Raw genomic sequence first — 25933 nt, 5'->3', positions numbered from 1 at the left:
GAGTAGAAACAATCCAAACATACATAAACTGATAAATGAACAAAGAAAATGTGGTATATCCATATAATACAATGGAATATTATTTGACTATAAAAGGAAATGAAGTACTGATACATGCTGCAACATGGATGAACCTTGAAAACATACTAAATGAAAGAAGCCAAATATAAAAGGCCACACAGGGTATGATTCCATTTATATGAAATGCCAGAACAGACAAATCCATGAGACAGCAGATTAGTGGCTGCCTGGGACTGGGTTGCCAGGGAATAGAGAGTGACTGCCAATGGGTACGGAGTTTCTTTTGAGGGTAAAGAAATTGTTCTGGAATTAGATAGTGCTGGTTGTTGTGCAACATTGTGAAAAAAGACTGAATTGTATATTTAAAAGAGTGCATTTTGTGGTATATTGATTATACCTCAAAAAAAAATAGTTAACCTAGCATACAAACTGATGGACTGCAACAGCACAATGGACAAATAAATTGTGGTATATTCATACAATGAAATAGCACTCAGCGATAAAAAGGATGTATCTCTAGAACGTTATACTCAGTGAGACAAGCCAGATAAAAGAACAGACTATATGATTCCATTTATATAAAGTTCTAGAAGAGACCATATTAATCTAGGGTGAAAGAAGTCAGAATAGTGTTTGCCTGCAGGGGATGTGAGGGTTGGTGGGGTGGGTAGAGTGGCAGGGACTGGGAAGTGGCCTGAGGGCAACCTCCTGTGGTGATGGAAATGTTGTATGCATTTGTCAAGTCACTGAATTGAACATGCACATTTTGCCATATTTAAATAGTAACTCCATAAAAAATAAGTTTAAGAAAACCATAAGAAATCAATAGATAACACGACGCTAGTGAAGGTTCTTATAAGAACCAATTTATAATTCTGGTGCTGATTTGCTGTGTTGATACAGGCAATATTTTTATTATTTTGCTATGTTTGATTCTTCCATCTATAAAGCTGGGAAACTAATGACATTCTCCCTCTTTCAAAAAGGCGTTTTTTAGCCCCCAAAGTTTCACATATTATCATCATGAAAGAAAAGTGCAACATCCACCTATTTACCTGCATCTGTGTCCATATACTTCCTGTCTTGTTCTTATGGATCTGCTGTATTCCTACCTAAAGCCAACTCCTCCACTTGTGCAATGGATCCTGACTCCTCTCGATTATTCAGCCATCACTCCAGCAATTACCTCTCTTTCACATCATGAATTTTTCTATTACTGCGTCATTTTCATCAGCACAAAAACATATTATAAAGTCTCCCACTTTAAAAAAAAAAAAGCCCCCTTGACCTCACATCTCTCTCCAGACTATCCCCTTTTATCTGATCCTCTTTTTAGCAAAACTCCTTTAAAAAGTTGTCTAAAAGTGCTGTCTCCTTTTCCTCTCTTCCCATTCTGGTGTTGTTCATCACCACGCCACAGAACTTGGCCAATGCAATCATCAGTTCTTCATCATTCTGCCTGACTTCGAGCAGCATTTGTTACAGATGATCACTTCTCCCTCTCTACTGCTTCTTTAAGGCTTCTGGGACACTCCTTTCCCTCCTGTCTCTCCTACCTTATTGTCCCGTCAATCTCCCTTTCTGATTCCTCCTCTTCTACCCAATCTCTAAATCTTCGACTGGCCGTGCCCTCATCCAATCTTATGGCTGTAAATACCATCTACGCATTAAATGTATCTATTCAGCCTGGACCTCTAGGCATGGGACTCCCCACTTGGATGTCTAAAAGGACCTCAAATTTAAGATGTCCAAAACCAAACTGCTGATTCCCTTTTGCACCCAAATCTGCTTCTACAGCAGTCTTCCCCGTCCCTGTATATGGTAACTTCACTCTTCCAGTTCTTCAGGCCAAAATTTGATGACTCCCCTCTTTCTCTCCACCACACAGGCCACCACCAAGTATTTTCAGTTCTACCTTCAAAACATACCCAGGGGCTTCCCTGGTGGCGCAGTGGTTGAGAATCTGCCTGCCAATGCAGGGGACACGGGTTCGAGCCCTGGTCTGGGAAGATCCCATATGCCACGGAGCAACTAGGCCCGTGAGCCACAATTACTGAGCCTGCGCGTCTGGAGCCTGTTCTCCGCAACAAGAGAGGCCGCGATAATGAGAGGCCCGCGCACCGCGATGAAGAGTGGCCCCGCTTGCCACAACTAGAGAAAGCCCTCGCACAGAAACGAAGACCCAACACAGCCATAAATAAATAAATAAATAAATAAATAAAACCTTTAAAAAAAAAAAAAAAAATACCCAGAATTTACTACCTACAAGTGCTACCTGCAACCAACACCTAACTGGATTACTGAAATAGCTTTCTAACTTGTCTCCCTGCTTCCTCTTTTGCCTCCCCTGCTACAGTCTGTTCTTCACACAGCTGAGTAAATAAGTCATGTTCCTCTGCTTTAAACTCTCAAATGAGTTTCTCATACCACTAAACGTGAAAGTCCCACGGGTTCTATAGGAGCTGATATGCTTCCACCCTCCTCTCTCCCTCAGTTACTCTGTCCTGACTTTACCAGCCTCCTTGTTATCCCTTGAACATCTAAGCATGCCTCTGCCTCAGGTCTTTTGTACTTGCTGTTTCCTGTTTGGACCATTTTCCCACTAGATATCCTCACAGTTCTCTCCTACAGGTCTCTGCTTACGCTCAAATATCACCTCACTAGTTTTCCTGCATTTTCCTGTCCACTCTCCATAAAATAGTGGCTTACTACTCCTTTTACTCCTGATCTACCTTACCTAACTGTATTTTTCTTCATGATACTTGCTGCCACCTAAAATATTATCTATTGAACTGTTTGCTGTGTCTTCCACTAGAATGTAAGCCACACGGTGATTTTTTGTTCACTGTTATACCACCAGCTCCTAGTATGGTACCTGGCATTTACTGGGTACATAAATATTTGTTGAATCAATAAAAGAAAGACATAGGAGCTCTAGATAATTGTTACTATTGTTCTTATTGTAAAAGACTCCCAGAACAAGAAGGGCAGGAGGAAATACCACCTTCAGTTATTAGCATATGGTAGAAAATAATTATATTTAAAGCCCTGTAATCACTATTCCCAACATTTAAATGACAGCAAAAGAGTAAATACATAATTACAGAAATAAAGAGGAGAGAATACATGTAGAAAGCAAATAACTCCTTTAATTCAGAAAACTGGCCCCGTGTCTCTCAACACCTTTTCAAGTTGCACATAAGGTGCCTGGTATTTATGGTAATAATAAATAAAATAATCCAAAATTCCCTTTAGCTTTTCTTTACTAAAAATGGGCCTTTGGAACTTTGTGAAAGACTTTTATTTCCACCATTTGCTCTGTGCATAAATCATATTTAGCAACGAATACACATAGCCACCACTGTTTTTATGTTGGTTACCCACGTAACTTCACCAGGAGGCTGAAAAGTCCTAAGTCTTACTATCTAGTTAGCTGAATACACAGTAACATCCAGCAGACACAAAGATGATGCTATGGTTATTGTTAACCACAGCTGAGTAAAAAAAGGACCAATTTCTGATCAATTCTTTCCCCATTCAGTACATCCATTACCTTCTCCAGGCTTGGGGTCCCAGCCCAGTCTCTCCCCTATAGGTGAAAAGACATCTTTCACAAACTCCTGGATTTCGTCATAGAAGTCTGTGTGGGACAAGAGAGTTGAGAGAATCCCCAGGTTACAGCTCAGGTCGCTCCATACAGTATAATTGGGCTCATTCACAAAAGCCTCCATGACTTTTAGAACCTCTACAGTGCTAATGATTCCAGCTCGAGCCTGGGATAGGAAAAAACATAAATTAATCTAGTCTTCAAACAAAAGCAAAACAAAAAACACAAGCATGTAATTTTGGCATTATCTTCTGCTAGTTAGTCATCCCTTAAGGAAGAGACTAGACTATATAAGCTCAGACCACTATAGAATTTTATAAAATAAAAACTGTATTATGACACCATTCCTTACTTTTTTGCTATTTATAGAAGAGCCACTTTAAAAAATTGCTAAAATTCTACCAATTTAGAAAAAGAAAGAAAACAGTTAACTTCCTATTTCTATTCAGTTTCTGGGGTCTTGGCATTGTTTTTTATTTTGAAATTTTTCATACTTTCAGAAAAGTTGCAAAAACAGTTGGGGCTTTGGTTTTTGACAGAGGCGCTTTCAAAACTAGACCTGCAAACTGTGTCAACGTCAGCCTGTCCTTTACTCATTTCTAAAAGAAGGCAAACTGGAAGGCACTACAAATTCAGTCCTTTCAGAACTGACTAACAGAGTTAGGAAAAAGAACTTCTGTTACAGCAGCCAACTGCACAAACACACCACTCTCCTGGGACAGGTCTCTCTCAGCAATGAAATCAGCAGATGTGAGGTTTTGTGCATCAATGCTAATCTGTGTTTATACAAAGGAGGAATCCAAAACCAGTTACTGCAGAGGGGAATGAAAATTTCAAGTCCAATTAAAGGAACACTAGGAGGAATCTGACAATTTTATCACAGAGACATCTAGAAATTATCTAACCTATGCTTTGGGGTCATAAAGATAATACTACTAATTGCTCCTTAAAATTTTTTCTGGAACAAAGCTAAATATAAATATAATTCTAAAGCTAATGGGCTATTATAACTTGAATAGTAACAGAATGTTAAAAAATTCTACTAGACTTTCCCTGCAAAGTACAACCACTATTTTAGAAAAATATAAATCACTCTGAATTATTTTAAAAAACCACATAAGTAGAGAAATTTCTTCAAGGTTCATGTCTATGTCTGTTGAAGAGAATTTTTGCCTTACAAAGGATAGTTTAAGTATAGTTGCAAAAAGCTGGCTTCGGAGTAATAAAATGAGATTTGTTTCTGGTAAATTATATAGGTTCAATCTTGCCATGTTAATTAATAATTAGTCATTTGCTTTGGTCCTAAAGGCATTCAACCTTCAGGAAGAACTATATTCTTCTAGTTATGTTTCAGTCAGGCACTCCAGGAAAAACAAAATCCTTTAATCAACAAAATCCATCATACTACTGGAGGCTCACCAAGGAGAAGAGGTCATTCTGTAATCCAAGTCGATCCACAGGGGGCAGAGAAAGGTCACGAATGCCTGGTAATAAACTTTCCAGCATGGCTGAGCTGTATTGGGTCCGATAAAACCCAACGGTTCCCAGGTTTAACTGAAAAGATATCCAACAGGTATTATTAAAGAGCTGCATTTATTTTTTAAATCAACTTTTTGTAAGTAGGAAAGAAGTTCTAGTTTTAGTATATCTGGATGAAAAACAACAAAGATCATTTATGCTAAGAGACAAGTATTAAAATGAAACAACATATAAAGATAGTAATCAGTTGTCAAAGATGAATACAGAGGCAAAAGAAAACAGAAACTTGGCATAGTGGGAGCCAAAGTGAGCGACAGTGAAAAGAACATGGCTGAAAAGGAGGATATAATGCGGCTAAGTTTCTATTTCTAATTTCAGTGAATGGTTTTCAGTTTACAGAAAACATTTACTACAAAATAAAAATACATGGACAATAAAATCTCGGAGGAAGACTAAACCTTTACAAATACTGATCTAATGAGCCCAGAGCCTCAATACAATAACAACTGTCAGGTCCTAGATTTTAAAGAATTACATGGAGTTAAAAGGCAATTTCATATGATTTTTGAAGTGAGGTAATCATTGACTATCATTATTTTCTGTAGGCTATTTACCAACAGTCAAAAATATTTTTGATAATATTTATATGCAAAATATTTTAATGATAAAATGACAGTATAAGATATAAATATTTTGGGCTTCCCTGGTGGCGCAGTGGTTAAGAATCCACCTGCCAATGCAGGGGACACGGGTTTGAGCCCTGGTCCGGGAATATCCCACATGCCGCAGAGCAACTAAGCCTGTGAGCCACAGCTACTGAGCCCGCGTGCCACAACTACTGAAGCCCGTGCGCCTAGAGCCCCTGCTCTGCAACAAGGGAAGCCACCGCAATGAGAAGCCCACACACTGCAACGAAGAGTAGCCCTCACTCGCCACAAGTAAAGAAAGCCCGTGCACAGAAACGAAGACCCAACACAGCCAAAAATAAAATAAATAAATTAACTTTTTAAAAAAGATATAAATATTTTACTATTTATATATATTTAAGTCACTTCACATTTCTAATACAGTAATTATTTTATTGATTCCCTTTATCTTTTACTATAGGAATAACACCTTTAATTACCTAATTACAATCATAGTGTTTTTTCTTATAAGAAAAATTTCATATTGCTACATATGTTCCAGATTGTAGTTTCAAATGGTAATATAGTATTCCATTGGGTATATTATAAAAATATATTAAAAAAATTAAAACAGAGGGAGAAATAGTTCTGCAAGCACAAAAGCCTGAGACAATGTATAATTCCTATTAGGAACCTATAATTGGGAGAAAAGTTTGTAATAGATACTTTCATTATGAAAGGCAGAGTACAGAATAATGAAAAATAATATTTACTGACTCCTATTTTTGTGAAATGGCTTTAAAACACCAGCTAAAAGGAATTTCACATTTCAGTGACACAAACTGATTATTATATGTCTGATCTCACTTGATTATAGTTGTACATGCACAATGACAACACATCACTGAAGTTAACATGTTATTACAATGACAGGGCAGTTTCAAGTTGCAAGACTACAAATGTTTTGGTTAATGTGACTTTATACATAGACTACTAGTTTTTTCCTGTTCAATCCTATCCCTTTGTAACTGCTTATTGACCACTCCCTTACCTGACATAAAGGCAAATATCTAGACAATACTATTTGAAAGTTGGCCCTAAATTTCACACAAGAAAGTTCAGAAATGTTTTTTTCTTTTCAAGTCCTAGTCCAAAATGAAGCAGTAGAATTTAGAGCCAGCCATAAAATGCATAAAGGAAATGAAAGAAATAAATCAATTTAGGTAAGATAAAAAAGGCCATGTCATTTCTGGACTCACCTTCACCCACTGGTCTGGTTTGACATCTTTTAAAACTACATTCATCTCTGGCTTGTCCATTAGAATCTTCATTTTGGCACGGCTGGAATCTTCACTAGTAGAAATTGTGATAGGAACCATCCACTGGGGACAGTCTTCTCCTTAAGCAAGAGAAGAACAAAAAGGAAACTTGAAAAATAATTTCTCACTGGAAGAAACAGAAGGTAAGGTAGAGAGAGAGGACTGGTGTCCCATGCATGGGCTTGAATCCAATTGTTAAGCCAATAGCTCATTTTTAATGGTACATGAACTCTTCCAGGTAACCTGAATAATAATAAGGAAGAGAGAATTTACTAATGAAATCACAATAGCCTATAAAAAAGAGAACACTGTGTTTACTTGTAGAATCACAAATACAACAATTTTAATTTAATTGTTTTCCCTTTTCAGAGCAAAGAGATAATAAAAGACATTTCGAGTGGGTTAAAGCTCTCACATAGCACTTAAAAACAAATTCTAAGGTGCAATTCTTTTTTTTTTTAATTTAATTTAATTAGTTTATTTATTTATGGCTGTGTTGGGTCTTCGTTTCTGTGCGAGGGCTTCCTCTAGTTGTGGCAAGCGGGGGCCACTCTTCATAGCGGTGTGCGGGCCTCTCACTGTTGCGGCCTCTCTTGTTGCGGAGCACAGGCTGCAGACGCGCAGGCCCAGTAACTGTGGCTCACGGGCCTAGCTGCGCTGCGGCATGTGGGATCTTCCCAGACCAGGGCTCGAACCCGTGTCCCCTGCATTGGCAGGCAGATTCTCAACCACTGCGCCACCAGGGAAGCCCTAAGGTGCAATTCTTAACAGGTATATACACTGCAGAGAAACTGAAGGGCTGATTTTATTTCTGCGACAGACAGGATACACCTTGGGAGCTGCTGGATTCGAACACTGAGGAGTCACATCTAAAAGCCAAAGCTTTTGTAAGGCAAATACATACACTCTCTTAGGTATCATACAGCAAAATAGATTTTGCATCAAGATGCCAAACAAAAGAGAGTCATTGCCCAGTACATTAATGAAACTATCTTAATAAGTTATATAGCTTTATGCTATCAGGCTAAACCACAAATGAAAATTCCCTCCTGACACTGGGATAATTCAGGTTTTAATCATGCCTATAGTGGTCACAGAGTATTGGAAAGACCTGCAAAACCTGTCAGTCCTACAATGCAGATTGCAGATATGTGCAGAAAACAGCAACTGTGACACTATTTATTTAGTTAATAAACATGTCACCTCACTTGTCAGACATACTTATTAAAGAGTAACTCTCAATGCTAAGGAAGGCAAAAGGTTGAAGGCTGTACCTCTTAAACCTAGTAGAGTGCATCATCATTTGGTGGGTGGAACATGAAAAGGCACTGGTGATTCTGATACACCCTTCCCCCTGTTGGGAAATACTATTTTAAAGGAAGTGAGAAAGGTGCAGAAAAACAGTTTACTTCTTGATTTTTCAATTCATCTTTAATTCCCTGGGTAAAAGAGTCTATTGTCGGGCTTCCCTGGTGGTGCAGTGGTTAAGAATCCACCTGACAATGCAGGGGACACTGGTTCGAGCCCTGGTTCAGGAAGATCCCACACGCCGCGGAGCAACTAAGCCCCTGCACCACAACTACTGAGTCTGCACTCTACAGCCCGCAAGCCACAACTACTGAGCCCAAGTGCCACATCTACTGAAGACCACGCGCCTAGAGCCTGTGCTCTGCAACAAGAGAAGCCACTGCAGTGAGAAGTCCACGCACCACAACAAAGAGTAGCCCCCGCTCGCCACAACTAGAAAAAGCCCATGTGCAGCAACGAAGACCCAACACAGCCGAAAATAAATAAATTAAAAAAAAAAAAGAGTCTAATGTCATGTAGAAATATTTGAAAAAGCAGAGTTGAGTGATAGTTAAGGGTATAAACTTAAGGATTATAAACTTATATAATCCAACTATTTTGTTTGAATTCCTACTCTTTGACTTATTATATAGGTGATCTTGCACAATTTAACTTACTTAGTTAGCTATGCCTCAGCTTCCCTATTTGTAAACAGAAATAATATGACCTACCTAATAGGGTTGCTGAGAGTATAAAATCAGGGTCAGTCATAGTGCTTAGCACAATGACTGGTATATAATAAATCTAAATAATCATTGGGCTTTATTTATTTGCTTAGTTACTACCCCCAAGAATTAAAAAAAAAAAAATTAGCCACAGTGTATACACTTGGTACACAAGTATACCAAATGTACTTAGTACACAAGTGCATAAGACTTAGTACACAAATGCATACCAAGTCTTCTTTTAGGGATTAAGGTTAGAGACATCACTTCTTGAGTGTTCCTATACTTCTTCATTCATTACAGCCCCCAATAACACACAGAGACATGGACTTTCAAAAATCTAAGAATATGACAATACTACAAATACCCCATGAATCTCCTGTTTTGATTTCCTAGATTTCGTTTTTATTCTATTACCATTACCTTGTTTCTGTTTAATTCTATTAAAAATATTTTTAAATGGATAATTATTTCTTATTAGTTGGAACACTATGGTATGGTATCCAAACTCACTGATCAGCTCCCACTCATAGCCATTTGCTTACCAACATATGGTCCACTGGCACAGAACTTCCTTTGGGACAACCTCAGTAGTCTGTCATCTTCTATCTAAAGAAGCAAAACAAAACAAAAGCTGTAGTAGCATCAACACTTTATTTTTTGGAGGGGACGACATCTCTGTGACAAAGTAGAGGTGAAACCATATAGCCAAATAGCTCCTGAATATACAAAATGCAATGGTGATAAAGAGCATGATACTACAGAATGGAAGAAAAGTCACTATTTCTCATTAAGGTCTCAAAATAACAATACTCTAAAAATTAAAGGCCAGGTTCCATGAAATATTGCTCATGAGAGGAGATATGTATCCAGATAAGAACTTCAAAGTGTTAAAGTTTTCAAAAAGGATACACAGTTAACTTTTATGGAGGAAGGTTATGTCTTTAGCCTTTTCTACTTCCAAAAAGTGGCAACATTAAATTAGCATGTGGACTCAATATTCAGAATTCAAATTCTGAATTCAGAATCCAAAGTCATTTTTAGAACAACTGACAAACATAAAAGCAGCACACACCTTGTTTCAAAGGATGAGCTTTGCAATGAAACACAAAAAAAAGTCGGGGGGAGGTACTGCAAAAAACTAAAAAGCCAGAAGCAACAAAGGCAAGCACATATTTTTTAAAAAATACTTCAAAAATATGCAACCTTTTGTTTTAGTTATCATTTGTTACTATGCCCTAGACATTTTAAATAACGCAAGATACAACAATTTTCAGATCACTTAAATCAAACACTAAGTTGGGTCAATGACCTTTATAAAGGGATGAACTGACTGCAAGAGACAGAAATGAAAAACTAAAAAATTTGAGTGAGGAAGCAATGGCCACTTTGATGCCATAAAGAAACTACTAATGAACTTAAATACTGATACTACATCACTGATTAATTTTGTATCACATAGATTTCCTTGAAAAAGTTATTAGGTGACTTTTAAATTGATTCAGAAATAAAGCAAAAATATTTAAATTTAGGGAATATAAAGTGAGATACAGATCATAATCAAGATACAATGTTGCAGAGTTCTCCTATTTGTAAAAGAATTGAGTCATAGACAGGCTTTTTATTGTAATGTAAAATGGAGGATTAGTTTGGCTGTGCTTGGAGACAAAAAAGATGCAGAAAAAGTAGCTTGATGGAAAAGTTCCTGAGTCTCAATAACATTGGGAGGAAGTGGGGTATTAGTGTCCTCTCTTCTGATAAACTAGAAAGAAACAGAATGGTCACAATGATAGCTCACTAAAGTTTTAGATATCCTTTCTCACCAAATATGATTGTGTTCCCTAAATTGCCTTTTCAAATTCTTGCAGCCAATCTAACTGAGAGGTCCTCCAATGTGTATACTTTATTTAAGATTGCCACATTGAGCCTTTGTAAAATATTAGCTGCATGGACAATGCAGAACCATAAGGACAAACACATACCTAAAAAAGAGCTATGAATCTTCCTCCCTAAAAAAGAATGGAATTAATTCCCTATGGAGCTTATAAAACCATGGCAAAGAAAATTAAGAGAATGATTTCATAGTTTCATACAATTAAACTAAGTTAAGACAAACTTTCTGGTATGCATTATAGGTTGATGTGTAATTCTCAGTACTGTTGGAGGACAACTCATTTTGAACTACACCTGTCTGAATTCAGGTAACAGTTCAACTAATATGAATGCAATTCTAATCAAAATCACAATGCCATCCAACACTAAAAACTAATTTTAAAGAATGATATTATAAACGGGTGTTGAATTTTACCAAATCCTTTTTATGCATCAGGTGAGGTCATTATGTGGTTTTTCTAATTTGATTCTGTTAATGTAGTGATTATGAGTCAATACACTGACTGTTTTTTAATATTAAACCAACCTTGCATTCTCAGAATAAACCTCATTTGGTGATTTTAGAACTATATCAACAAGGTTACAGTGTTTTCCTTGGAGACAGTAAGGGCAGACAATATTTTGTTTTCTACCATAAGCATGTATAATTTTAAAGACATGGGGACAAATAGTTTGGTATAGACATAATAAATCATTGAGGAAAGAGTATAAGGGCTGGTTTAAATCTTACCTAGAATACTTAAAGGACAGAAAAGCAAATTTGATAACACTGACTGAATTTCATTTAATACAATATCAGAAAAATTGAAGGACTTTTTATAAGTTTACCTGTTCCGCTTCCACGTAAATGAGAGGGAATCCCATTTGTTTGGTCCAAGTATTCATCACAGCGGCTATAGGTTTACCACTGGCATTTTCTAAACTTTCCCAGAGATCCTCTAGAAGATAAATACAAACAATGAAAATCTAAAATGTTTCCATTTTTATTTTCCTAAACAAACCAGAAATTTTATATAACTCTTGACACTGCAACAATGACCAATTTTGTGGTTCTTTCAGGTTCAGGAACAGTAGGCCAAATTACGTTCCCCTTGCCTTCCCATTAAGTGAACTCTATGGTCTTATATTCTAAGATGTTCTTAATTGTTCCAATTTATTAAAAAATTACAAGTTATATACAAAAGACAAACAGGTGAGTTCAAACAAGAAACAGAAACAAACAAATGGAAACATATTCAAGGTCACTACTAAACAATCATTCACAAACTTAAAACTATTATACCCATTCAATTAACAGAAGTTAAAAAATACTCAATGATGGGCTTCCCTGGTGGCGCAGTGGTTGAGAATCTGCCTGCTAATGCAGGGGACACGGGTTCGAGCCCTGGTCTGGGAAGATCCCACATGCCACGGAGCGGCTGGGCCCGTGAGCCACAGTTGCTGAGCCTGCGCGTCTGGAGCCTGTGCCCCGCAACGGGAGGGGCCGCGATAGAGAAAGGCCCGCGCACCGCGATGAAGAGCGGTCCCCGCACCGCGATGAAGAGTGGCCCCCGCTTGCCGCAACTGGAGAAAGCCCTCGCACGAACCGAAGACCCAATACAGACAAAAATAATTAATAAATAAATAAAGAAAGAAAGAAAGAAAGAAAGAAAAATCCTTAAGGAAAAAAAAAAAAAAAAAAATACTCAATGCTGATGCGGTTTTTGACCCATATGGTCAAACAACTCTGGTGGTAGAATAAGCAAAACAACAATACAATGTGGTACATACTATAACAGGGGCAAGAACAGAGAAAGAAAAATCCAAAGAATAAAGGCTTCACAAGAGGTAAACTTTTGGTCTGCACCTTGAAGAGGAGTTGTTCTTTAGACAGAGGGAAAAAGGGCATTCCAGGTAGACAGAATAAAGGTACAAAGAGGAAAATAAAAAAGAATTCGCTGGCGGTCCAGTGGTTAGGCCTCTGAGCTTTCACTGCCGTGGGCCCAGGTTCAATCCCTGGTCAGGGAACTAAGATCCCATAAGCCGTGCAGCACAGCCAAAAAAAAAAAAAAAAAGGAAAGTATAAGAAATGACAGAAAATGTCAGTAACAACAATATGTTCAAAAAGCTGAAGACAGAGGTGCATGTGTGGGAGTAACAGGCCATGAGGCTAAAAAAGTAGGCAGGGGTTGAACTGTTCAAGACTGTATGGCTTACAAAGAAGTATAGACTTCATCGTGAAAGGAATGTGGCATCTCAAGTGTTTTTAATCAGTAGGGTGATGTAATTAGATATTCACTTTAGAAAGATAACCCTAGCTAGCCTCAGAGTGAGAGATGAAACTGAAGAGAGTGGGACAAGGCAAGTAGTAAATTAGTAGTGAATTCCAGGGGAGAGATCAAGAAGGCATAAATTAAGGGAGGGGCGGAGACAGTAGACAGAGAGCACTACAACTGCTACAAGAGGATAAAAACCATGGATGATATCAGAATGTATTTGAACTGCCAATTGTCTTTCATAAGTAACAAAAACAAACCAAAAAAAGTTACATGGTACACCCCGTACCAGTTACACTTTGGTGAGCTGAAGTACCGCCCATGAACTAGGAGCACTGGCTTCACCTGGGAGTCTGTTAGAAATGCAGACTCTCGGGCCCCACCCCAGACCTATACTAATGACATTACACAAATCTTGTTTTTTAAACTATTTTTGTTCACTAAGGAACTCAGCTTCATATTCAATCAACTATTACACCTTTATTCTTCCTTTTGACTCTAATATCTAATAGACCATCATAAAATCTTAAGAATTTACTTCATTGAAAATCTGTAGTTCCAAAAGTTCACTCCTACAAATGGTTAATTTGCAGCTATTTTAATGGTCAATGGTCAACGAAGGGCAACAAAACCCACAAATCATCAAAAAGAACAAGCTCTGGTAAAGTAAACAGAACTTTTCAGACTCTTTTAAAGTGGCAAAACATTGAGCTGTGGAAAGCAGACTACTGGAGGATGACCAAAAGGATAATAGGTCCCGATTCATGCTGTTGATCCATGATGTAACACATCTTCAAATAAGTCGACTCTATTTCCTATCCATCACATGGAAAATTAAGTATTTAGAAAAAATAAAATGTCACTCTGGATAGTATTATGCCAACACTTTCTCTCCATTTCTATCTCAAGCTATTAAAGATTACCTGTGGCAGCATTCTTTTGTTGAAACTTGGTTAAATACATGTTCATTCCTTTCTTAAAGTCCTGAGAAAACACAATTTTTAAAATCCAGGAGAGTCAGAACTCAGAATTATAGTATATTTTGAGTACATAGTACTCAAAAACTAATTTACTCAAATTACTTGACTGTCAGATTTACTAAAACACATGTATCCCCCTAATGTCTACTACCTTCTGTTTAAAAATGCATACTCTTTGCCTTCTACTTTTGCTTTTAAGTTTTATACCAGACTTCCACCAACCCCCAAAACATATTTGCAACATCATTCATCTGAGAGACCAAATAATCAGCATAAAAAGAAATAAAGACAAGCCAGAGTACTATCCTTATAGATTCTAGAAAAATTACTTAGAAACTTAACCTAAATAAAATCAAACTTTTTTTTTTCATGCAAAACTCTATGGTTTCACCATAAAAGAATGGAAGATTTTTTAAATTGCTTTTTTACCTTATCCCCAATGTAGTCATGTAGCATTCGGATGACAGATGCACCTTTGCTATATGATATAGCGTCAAATATCTCGTCAACTTCAGAAGGATGGCCCACACTGACCTAGCAGACAGTGTGATTCAAGGTTATGACAGGAAGCAGACAGCCTGTAATACTGAATTACATAAAAAGCTTTCTAGGAAAACCCTTCTAAATCATAAGATACTTTTTGCCTTCAGGTGACTCATAATGTGTAATTGTTTAAAAGGGTTTAATAACTAATACTAATAAAATAGAATATATAACACAATCCCCATCATCTCTTAGGACCTGGGTTCCAATCTTGGCACTGCTTTGCTGGGAGGCAAGTCACTATTGATCTCTTTGTGGGTAGGGAAGTGAGGGTAAGGAAGGGAGAGATGAAAAACATTTGACTTCTTGCACTAATTGTAATGGCTTACAGTTACATAGGACCCTGGTTAAATATGTCAAAGTAGACTCTAAGTCTAGCTCTTTAGAGGCAAAATTTATACAGATAAACTAGCTGAAATAAGGACAGGCTAAGTCAAAAGAATTAAAATATTTATATAAAAACAGACGACAACAATAAAGAGTATGTTCAGAATTCTCTCTGAAACAACAGAATCACACTACCCAACAGCTATGGTTCCCCCACACTATTCAATAAAAATCTATTTAGTGAATGCTTATGGGTACAGAGCACTTGCTTCTACAAAGATCACAGATGTTTAAAAAGAAACTTAATTAGAACTTAGTACTGCTAGAATTTCAAGAGTGGAAATATAAACTACAGAAGTAAATGACATCACCCATGCAATTTTCTTTGCAGAGTCCTAAGTACCTCTATAAACAAATTATATATTTTATTGAAAATGAGAGCAAAGGCCAATGACTGAAAATTATGTCTCACTTCAATAGGATGACTGTTATCTAAGGCATCAAGCTCCTGGGCACGTGTGTAATCAGCAGAAACAAACTGAGTCCAGATATCATACTCTGGGAAGCAGTGGTCTACACACAGATATTCAATCCATGATGCGAAGCCTTCATTTAACCAAAGATGAGTCCACCATTCCTAAAAACAAAAGATGGAAATATATAAAGAGAACAAGATGCTTGTCACTCCACTAATTTAAAAAACTCATATGTCCCTTCCACTATACTCTAAAGCTCTTAATGAACTGAAATTCATTTCAAAACATTTAGTAAATAACTCACATCCCTGAACAAAAGAAATGCCAAGAAAGGCCAACCTGGTGACACTAGCAGTATCACCACTGCTAAGTAACTTTCTGGTACTAAAGGTAGAAAAGGAGGAAGAAGGAGGATGAAAAACACCCTAAATATGGAAAAGGGGAAGAGAGCGTGTAAATATAGGCAAGAGCCTACACTGTCATATAAAATTTAGTTTAATAAACAGTTCTCTTAAAAAAAACAGAAAGCTTATCAGGACCAAACAAGGAAAACTGGAAACTATTTCCATAATGACAGGGAAAAATCATTGTTGATTGAAAAGTTAAACTTTCTAGATAAACAGAAAAGCAGTACTGCTTATATAAGAATTATGTGAAATTAACAGAAATGTCATGGCAGTAAGTAGTTCAGTAACGCATGGTGTTTAAACATTTATGAAATATAAAATTCTCATCCGTTAATAAGAATTAACAGTGGAGTGGACAAAGAATATAATGGGTCACAGACAAAATCAACTTTTTGAAAAAGAAATCAACTTTTTAGAAAGAGATTTCAATCTAATTTTCATTAAAGTTGATTAAGTCTCAAAACACTTGTCAGTGGAGGAATTATGTAGCTTGGAAAGTTCTACTGGAAACAAAATCACCAGTTGCCCATGAAGGTGCAGATTCAAAGCCTTCATTTATGGATGAGGACCTGATTCACCTTGAACAGGGAGTGTATGCCTGTGTACGGACTGGCTTGTAACAGGATAGTATAATGTCCTTTTAGAACCTTTTTATTTTTTTTTTATTTTTATTTTTTGAACTATATCAAGCCTAGCCTAACTCTTTTTATTTATTTATTTATTTATTAAACTTATTTTATTTTATTTATTTATTTTTGGCTGCTTCGGGTCTTCGTTGCTGCGCGCGGGCTTTCTCTAGCTGCGGTGAGCGGGGGCTACTCTTGGTTGTGGTGCGTGGGCTTCTCATTGCTGTGGCTTCTCTTATTGCAGAGCACGGGCTCTAGGCACATGGGCTTCAGTAGTTGTGGCTCGCGGGCTCTAGAGTGCAGGCTCAGTAATTGTGGTGAACGGGCTTAGTTGCTCCACGGCATGTGGGATCTTCCCGGACCAGGGCTTGAACCCGTGTCCCCTGCACTGGCAGGCAGATTCTTAACCACTGCGCCACCAGGGAAGCCCCAGAACCTTTTTATTTTTAAATAGTCCTTTTCAATTTGAAAGCCAAACTGAATGTTTTTGATATCACAGTAATAAACCCTCAATCCAATTAACTCATTAGGAAAAAAAAAAAAATGTTGATTAAATCTCTTATGAAAAGAAAGCAATACTATATGAATTCAGGACAAAGGACTAATGCAATGGTGAAAAACAAAAGGGCATTTTAAAATTCTGAAAAGATCAAATATTTTCAATATCAACTGATAAATGGCTATCTGTCTATATGCTTTGTGCACTTACTTAACTAAAAGCCTCCACTGGGATAAGCTGGTACAAACCTAGTAATTTTCCAACTATCTCTAAGCCTTTGAATTTTGGTTAATGAAACAACTGACATCTAATAACTATAAGTTGCTCCAATCCAGTAAAAAGCTGTTTAAAAGCAAAATGAGAATGCACACATTTCCCCTACTAAAATTTATTACTGGAAGTTTAAAAATAAAATCATAAAAAATAAAGTCTGCTCAACACTGAGCAAAAAAATTGTTTGGTAGCAACAAACTTGCTGCATTAGGAGAAAAGAACGTTTCTGACATATTGAATACAGGTACTAGTATACTTACTTCCGCATAAAATTATATTTCAAAAATTTTTTTTTACCCCTAAGCAAAATTTTAAACATCCAAAGCAAAAAGGACAGGATTTACTTTCAAGGGCTGACTTTCTTTAGAAACTCTTTCAAATATGTAAGAGTTGCTAAATGTTTTCCTTTCTTGCTTATTTTTGTGACATGTGGACTCAACTAATATCCAAATTGGGCTCTGCTCTTTGGCAGCCTAAAATGCCATCAGGGAATTTGGCTGGCTCCAGAATCTCCAGTTATTTCTTTGCAGAGGCACTTCTAGTTCACTTAGTAAACGCTGGGCTCCCAAGCTCTAACACAGTTGGCTGCTATAGATAGTACTTATTCAGAGTAAGAGGGAAAGGTCAAGACTAGAGGACAGAGATCATTCACTGCAAACATTATAATAAACAAGAACTTCAATAGGACAGTTGGAAATTTTAATATACTTCACAGTTATTCTGTTGTTTCTTTGCCTTCATTTCTGTCAAATTTCAACTTAAAATTTCAGGAAATGAAGAAAATGACCCTTAAAAACATTTCAACCTAATCAAGGATAGTTTGTCATTTATCAGGTTACTTTACAGCTAGTGAGCTACATAATATATATGACACAAGAAACTACAGTTAGTCTGAATCTCACTGCATGGAATCTCTCTACCTAAGTGGAATCTCTTCCTTTCACCCAAATTAGTATCATGACTTCCCCCGCTTGCAGGCAGTATTTAGAACAGTTTAGGAAGTATTTTCTGTTGAATAAAGATTATCTACATGCTTTTGATCAACAAGAATATTCTGATAAACACTTTTCAAAGTGGACCTTTTAAAATAAAGTTTTTCAATCAAAAAACTACTTTTTTGGTACAACATTCCAGCCAAACCTGAAGTACTATGTAGACAAAAAAAGGTGCAGCAGGAAAAAAATAAATATATTTGAGCACTTAAAAATATTAAATACCATAGTAACAAGATTTCCAAACCATTGATGGGCGAGTTCATGTCCCACAACCAGGGCAACCCACTGGCGTGATGAAGAACAGGAGTTTTTTGGATCAATAAGCAATGCAGTCTCCCTGTGTTTAAAAAAAAAATTTTTTTTTAAGTATTACAATCAAAGCAGGCATGCAGAAGTGGGGGAGGGAGATTCAAACAGTAAATAAGATGGTCAAGTTAGGCTTTAAAGATGTCAAGAAAACATTTCCTCAGAGTACACAGGATAGAAAAAGTTCTGGGAAGATTAAAGACACCACTCCAATAGAATTCATAACAGAAGATCAAAGATGTGACACAAGTTTAATTATCAGTTTGTTTATAGGACAGCTGCCTGAAATTTCAGAAAAACTTTGTCTAAAGGATTAGGGATTATTGTGCTAGACAGAGAGAGAAGACAGTCCTTCCACTAAAAGAAGGGGAGCAGAAAGTGGGGGGAAGATGCATTCCACAGTCCTAAAAAGAACACTGAGTAGGCTGTCCAAAACTTAGCTCACTGAAGAAGGCAACTGAAAGTAGAAGACAAAAACTTGTTTACAGACATTGCTTTTAAAATTATACAACCTACATGTTTGTATTGTGGTGACAGACATGTAAAAACTTGGCCAGAAGATATTAAATCAGGGAAAGTTCTTCAAGCTGGATATATAACTATGTAACTACTAGAAGGAAGAGAAGGCACTGAAATGAGAAACTCAGCCAAAAATACATCTACAAATGCTACTAATGCCAGATGCTCACTTTAAAATCTTATACTCTCAGATAGTAGCACCAGAGGGTGTTCATCTTCATTCTTGAAATGTTCAAGGAAGTGGGGGGAGGTAGGAAAATTTATGACAGATCATAAAGCAGAAGCTACTGAACTGTACTTAGGAGTGAAGCTCTCATGAAATCAGTGATTTAAAAAGATAAGGCAGGGTAATACATCATTAACATACCTATAAGTAACAAGGCCCCAGTTCTCCATGGCACCTTCATAAAATAAATATAAACATTTATTGATATTTATATATACTTCTTCTTGAAAAATCATAAAATTCAAAAAAAGTTATTACAATTCATCAATAAAATGAAATTTACTTTACCAGCTGCAAAGTCTGCAATAGCAATGAGATCAATTTTAGGTAGAGGATAAGGAACATTGAAGTAGTCCTTATAAAAAGGCAGAGTTTTAGCAGCAACCTATAAAAGTATAGACAAAAGAACCATCTGATAAATCTTACTGTCATTCATATAGAAATCCACAAAGGAATCCTGTTGCAAGCCAAATATCTCAAGTTACTAGAAACCAACCCTGGGGAGCCCCACCTGCAAACAGTGCTTTAGCCCTAAGCTTTGTATGTCAGCCAAACTTTAATCCATTTATAATTCAGTATGAAAAGTATAATTACATATTTTCCCACCCACTCTCTAGGTAAATAAATTCTACTCTAATATTTTCTTAATCATTATCTTGTAAAATGTTAATAAAACACCAAAGTTGCTAGTTCCCAGATTCTATTAAAAGTAAAACCAAAGTAGTACATGAAATTTCAGATTAAATTATAAATAATTGTACTAATAATTGATCAGAAATGTAAATTCCCCAACCTGGAGTTATGGACTGTTGGAACAATCCTCTTCAAGTACATTTACCTCTAACGCAAATTTTCCTTGCTCTGCTTTGCCAACAGGGGTGTAAACACGGACACACACACCATCTTTTGACCTTGTTTCTACAAAGTCATATTCACCCACAACAAATGCCACCAGATACGTAGACATGACAGGTGTGCGAGCAAACTTCACTTCCACTACATTTTCATCATCAGGATATGGTTTCCGATCAATTACATTCTTAAAAAAAAAAAAAGGAAAATTTAACAGATTTACATTAAATACCTTAGAGCAAACACTAGCCAAAAACTCTAGGCTTTGGGGCCTTTTCTTCCCCCTTTCCAGTACTGCTTACTTCTCTATCCTAATTCATCCAGTGCTATTATGCTGTCAAGATCTTTCCTATTAAGAAGGAAAGTCACCTGATAAAGCATTCACAATAAGAAACTGGAGCCTAAAGTGTTAAAACTTCCAAGGATTTGTATGAAAAAAGAAGCAACTTTTCTTGAATACATATTAATATGCCAGATACTGGGATGTTTTAAGACCTCAATACTTCTCAAGTGAATGAAGGAAAGGAGACAACAAATATTAATGAAAATAAAATGCAATTGTGGAATCAGACATTTCAAAGGGTACAGATTTCTAGATTTAGAGCATTCTCTGTACCAAGGCTGGCTCTAAACAAATTTGTCACAAAATCTCCACTTTACCTTTGGAGTCCCCTAATTTCCCTTTGGTGTTCTCCCTCTTTTTCCTATTCAGGCTCTCAGTTTCCTCAAGGTCTCTCTATTCTTTCTTCCAAGTAAGACTTATTCAAGAATTGATCTGATAAATTCATTCATACTAAATTGTAAATGAACATTTCAGTGTAATATATTAGCTTCCTCTCTGAGAATATTTGAGAAGAGAATCTATGGAATTCTCTCCACCAATAAAGGAGGCAAAAGCCAGTTATTTTCAGGTGCAGCAGGCATTTCCAAGTTCCCTAGACTCCTATTATAAGCCACAAGCTGCTCTATGTCTTAAGTAAGGCAGTCTTAGACAATACACTTCAAGTAGTGAATGTTTACTCTATTATGAATGAGGATCAACGACATCAGTGAGGGGAGCACATTCCAAGAATACAATCAGCCAAAAACCTAAATACACTTCATTATGTGGCTATATCTTTTGGCATTTAATAAGAATATCAGATTTTTTTTCTTTCAGGTAATATTTATTAAACTCATTTCTTATTTAGATTTCCAAATTGAAGGAATTAGATGATCTTGTTAATATAGTTTATAAAGAATTTCTTCCAGGAGGGGGGAAACTCCCCAAATAAGGCAATAAAGAAAAAGAAGGCTTTTCAGAAATTAAGAGAACTAACATTTGTGTTCCAATTATGTGTCAAGCACTGTGCTGGGTGGTTTCATGCTATCCCATCTAATCAGCAAACTAAATATGCTCAATGCTTATTCAAAATATGAATATACTCACAAACACAAACATACCATGTTTGATAAAGCTACTCTGTCTTTAGGAACAACCAGTGAGATATCAAAAGTTGCTTTGATGGCAGGCTCATCCCAGCAAGGAAAAGCTCTCCGGGCATCAGTAGCCTTAAGAAAAGAATATGAATTATAAAATATCACAGAATTAACCTACCAGACTATTTCATGAAATAACAGACATTTCTTTCTTTCTATCATTTGTTCATTCACTTTTTCAAATATTTATTTTCTACTCAGTGCCAGGCAACAAGCTAGGCGCTGACTACAAAGAAAACACAAGGTTTACTATCATTGCCACATCAGCAATTATCCAAGAACTAGGTCTGCTATAGAGCTTAATAATTTATAGTATTAGAATAATTGACAATTATATTTTTGTTTTTATTAAAACATTTCAATATTTCAAATTAAAGGCAAATAGCTTTATCTATAATGTCAACACAACACAGAGCACAGGAAGGTTAACAGTATACTACTGTAAGGATTCAACAATGGGAAAATATGACTGGTTGCCTCTCTGGCTTTGATTTCAAAATAAAAATAAAAATATCTTCAGAATTTTTGATGTGCTTTGTTCTTTATCTGGAATGGTAGCAATAGGAATAAAGACAGATGCTGTATCAGTTCCAAACAGGTCATTTGTTTAAAGGCACTTCCATATACAACACATAAAACTGTCACCATTTGACCTACCTTTTGAAAGAGATCTCATTCTTTCTTTAAAAATAAAAAAGAGCAAACTTGTTAAAGCAAAATAAGATTAGTGGTGCAGTAGAATATCAGTTATAAAAGAAAAAATCTTTAATAAAATAGAAATAGAACCATTGACAAGATTCTGTATCTTAAAAAGTAACAAAATATGCAAAGGTAAAGGAAGCACATACTTCTGAAAAAGGATTTCTCCAAGGAAAAACATAAGATGGCTGATTGCACTCTCAAAGAAACTAAATAAATTATGAATTCTACTAAAGAATAAATAAGACTAAAGATGTTTAAAAAAAGAATAAATAAGACATTTGGAAAAGTAAGTAGAGTGTAAAGAAAGAAATGCACAGAAAAATTCAAATTAGGAGCAACAGCAGTAAATAAATGTATTTATATTAGAGGAAATTAAATGAATGACATAGATAGTAAGATTTAAGTTTCCAAAATATCCAAAGGACAAAGTGATAAAAGCAATCAAAGGTACATTTGGGGGATAGACACTAGAGCTAAATCTATTATTAAATGATGTTCCTGAAGAAGAGATCAGAACAGAAACCATGATGAAGATGCAATAGAAGAAAATACTGCTACACTGAAGAAAGCTCTGAATATGAACATCAATAGGGTTCACCAATTATTAAAAGTTAATGAAAAGTGAACACCTGGTGAAAATTTTTAATTTTTACGTACAAAGAAATAATTTAGCAAGCAATCAGGAAGAAAATAAAACAAAATTTTAAAATGTGTTACCCTCCAAAGGGAGAAGAAACATTCTAGTCTGACTCCTCCCCCTCGACAAAATGAGACGTGAAAGACTTTAGAACAATATTTATGCACCTTTGAAAGAGAAAAATTGTAAGCCAATTGTACCACTCTTATCACTGAAGAAGTTGGGCTTATTACTCACTGTAGCAAGGGAAAAACTCACATCAAAAGAAACCATGGGGTATCTCAGTAAGAGTCTAAGAAAGAAACAATTATGTGATTTTGGATTTGGCTGAATAATTTGGAGGAGGATTTAAGAAGAAAGGATTCCTTCTAAGTTGGGTGCTATCAGAAAGTGGAGGCAATTTTATGAGTGGGTATCTCAATAACTGTTACTTACCTATGGAGAGGGCAGACTACATCAAGCCTAAAACTGCAACTGGTAAAGAAGCAGCAGTCACTCATTTTAACCAAGAGAGAGAGTTGTTTGTCTTTTGTGATTAACAAAGTGAACTTGTTTTTGTCTATGCTTGGATGAAATTATGAAGTGCCCTTGTTTTGTCTCACTTTATCATGGTCTCGGAGTAACCTTGTCTGAGGTTGGCATTCTATGATACTGTTTATGTCCAACAGGAAAACAACATGGACTAGCTTTCAGTGCTAGGACAACTTCTGGATGTCAGGGGCTGCTCTTTTTTTCTTTTTCCCCCCAACAAATCTCTTACATGCTCAGTAAAACTGGTCATGTATAAAGGTAAATGAAAGATTTTCAGATATGCAAAGACTCAGGAAGTATACCACTCACATACCCTCTCTTAACAAAAAATCATTTGGAGACACACTCCAGCCAACCATTCCAGGATGAAGAAGTGCTCAAAAGGGCTAGAGATAAGCATTGGAATCACACTCACACTCATACACACACACATACAGGTAACAAAATTATATTTAAATAGATAGGTCTATATCTATATATATCCATATATAACTATATATACAGACATACAGGTAACAAAATTTAAATACCTGGATTGCTTTTATACTTTGTACCTCTTTTTGTACCTGTGGCTTTTCCTACTAAATTAATAGTGGTACTGTTATAAATAAAATCATTCCCGAGCCCACACCCCTAATTCTCTCTCATATAACAGAGATAACTGGCTGAATATAATATAAAAATTCCAAAATCAATAACACAATTATGGCCAAAGGCACCTAAGCCTCAAATAATCATGCAAATAACAGAATTAGACCTTTGTCAGAATGTCTAATTTAATATCATAATATATTAAAGAATACCATACCTCAAACTGTGTGACAGCAGCATAGCGCACCTCTCCAGAAGGGGTAGTATATTTACTTCTATAGAAACCTTTCATTTTATCATTCAGCTCTCCAACAAAATCTATCTTTAAAGTTCCTGTACCTGTGATTGAAGATAAATGAAAACATTTTCATGGAGATATTAAGTACAAGTTATCAAAAGTGTGTCCCTAAAACACTAATTCAGCTGGCTATTGACAATGTTCAAATCATTCCTTCCTTTCTCAAATACTCCTCCTGGCAATGGAGAGAATACAGTATTTACTAAAGTAAATGGCAGACTAATCCTAAAGTAAACCTTAAAATCATGTTTAGGATGACTGCTTAGAAAGTTCTTTAATTTTACTAACTTAGTCTCAAATGACCAATACATGAAGATAAAAGCAGGAAAAGAAATGAACATTTATTATTAAATGTATGACAAGCTATTGTGCATTGGTGCTTTAAAAATATTTAGTTGGGTAGGTATTGTCTGCATTTTTTCAAATGAAGAAACTGAGCCTGAAAAGTTAAATAACTTGCCCAAGGTCACACCATTAGTAAGTAGCAAGAATAAGATTAAAAACTTAGGTCTGTTTAATCCAAAGTTCATGCTCTCTACTAATTATACCATGTAAATTGGTCCTTTTAGATGACTTCATGCCAATTATTCTATTATTAAGACAAGACACAGATGTTCAATCCAAATGGAACACTGATTCCATACATTTGTAAGGAACTATAGAGAAGACCAATGATTTGATCAGCAACAGGGCATCAAACAAACTTTTACAGTTACCTCAATCATTTGAAATCTAATAATATTAAAGAAATAAATTTTAATCAATAATTATTAAATGCAAATAAAAATGCAACCTGAATACATATACTATTGTTATATAAGAGCAAAATCAATTTAGACAAAATGGGAGTTTCTATTTTGTTTTGTTTTTTACTGAAGTGTAGTTGATTTACAATGTTGTGGCAACCTCTGCTGTACAGCAAAGTGACTCCGTTATACACAGAGAAGTTCTTTTTTTTATATAAAATGTGAGTTTTGAACTTCCCTGGTGGTGCAGTGGTTAAGAATCCGCCTGCCAATGCAGGGGACACGGGTTTGAGCCCTGATCCAGGAAGATCCCACATGCCACGGAGCAACTAAGCCCGTGCGCCACAACTACTGAGCCTGCGTCCTAGAGCCTGCAAGCTACAACTACTGAGCCCATGTGCCTAGAGCCCATGCTCTGCAACAAGAGAAGCCACCGCAATGAGAAGCCCACGCACCATAACGAAGAGTAGCCCCCGCTCACCACAACTAGAGAAAGCCCGCACACAGCAATGAAGACCCAACGCAGCCAAAAATCAAATACATAAATTTAAAAAAAGAAAAAAGAAAGAGAAGAAAATGTGAGTTTTTATGAGTATACATACAGTTGACCCTTGAATAATGCAGAGGTTAATCCACCTATAACTATACAGGGCCCTCCATATCCGCAGTTCCTCCACATCTCCTAATTCAACCATCTTTGGACTGTGT

The 25933-nt window shown here is 36.2% G+C and overlaps 1 protein-coding gene across 1 annotated transcript in view; it reads right to left on the bottom strand.

Annotated features, from left to right (window-relative positions):
• Positions 1-25933, bottom strand: part of NPEPPS (aminopeptidase puromycin sensitive) — a 105874-nt gene that overhangs the window by 10028 nt on the left and 69913 nt on the right. Inside the window, exons 4-17 of the mRNA XM_057536032.1 lie at positions 24399-24520; positions 21685-21792; positions 20228-20428; positions 19678-19774; positions 19531-19564; positions 18561-18675; positions 15535-15699; positions 14622-14726; positions 14136-14196; positions 11786-11895; positions 9610-9673; positions 6993-7132; positions 5048-5182; positions 3575-3794 (exon numbers count right to left, since the gene is read on the bottom strand). Of these exons, the coding sequence (XP_057392015.1) occupies positions 3575-3794; positions 5048-5182; positions 6993-7132; positions 9610-9673; positions 11786-11895; positions 14136-14196; positions 14622-14726; positions 15535-15699; positions 18561-18675; positions 19531-19564; positions 19678-19774; positions 20228-20428; positions 21685-21792; positions 24399-24520 (1677 nt within the window). The remainder of the gene's footprint in view (positions 1-3574; positions 3795-5047; positions 5183-6992; positions 7133-9609; positions 9674-11785; positions 11896-14135; positions 14197-14621; positions 14727-15534; positions 15700-18560; positions 18676-19530; positions 19565-19677; positions 19775-20227; positions 20429-21684; positions 21793-24398; positions 24521-25933) is intronic.

The sequence above is a fragment of the Balaenoptera acutorostrata genome, chromosome 20, assembly GCF_949987535.1.
Source record: "Balaenoptera acutorostrata chromosome 20, mBalAcu1.1, whole genome shotgun sequence".
Lineage (NCBI taxonomy): Eukaryota > Metazoa > Chordata > Mammalia > Artiodactyla > Balaenopteridae > Balaenoptera > Balaenoptera acutorostrata.
Note: the sequence above shows the minus strand (reverse complement) of the source record. Positions and strands in the feature narration are given on the sequence as shown.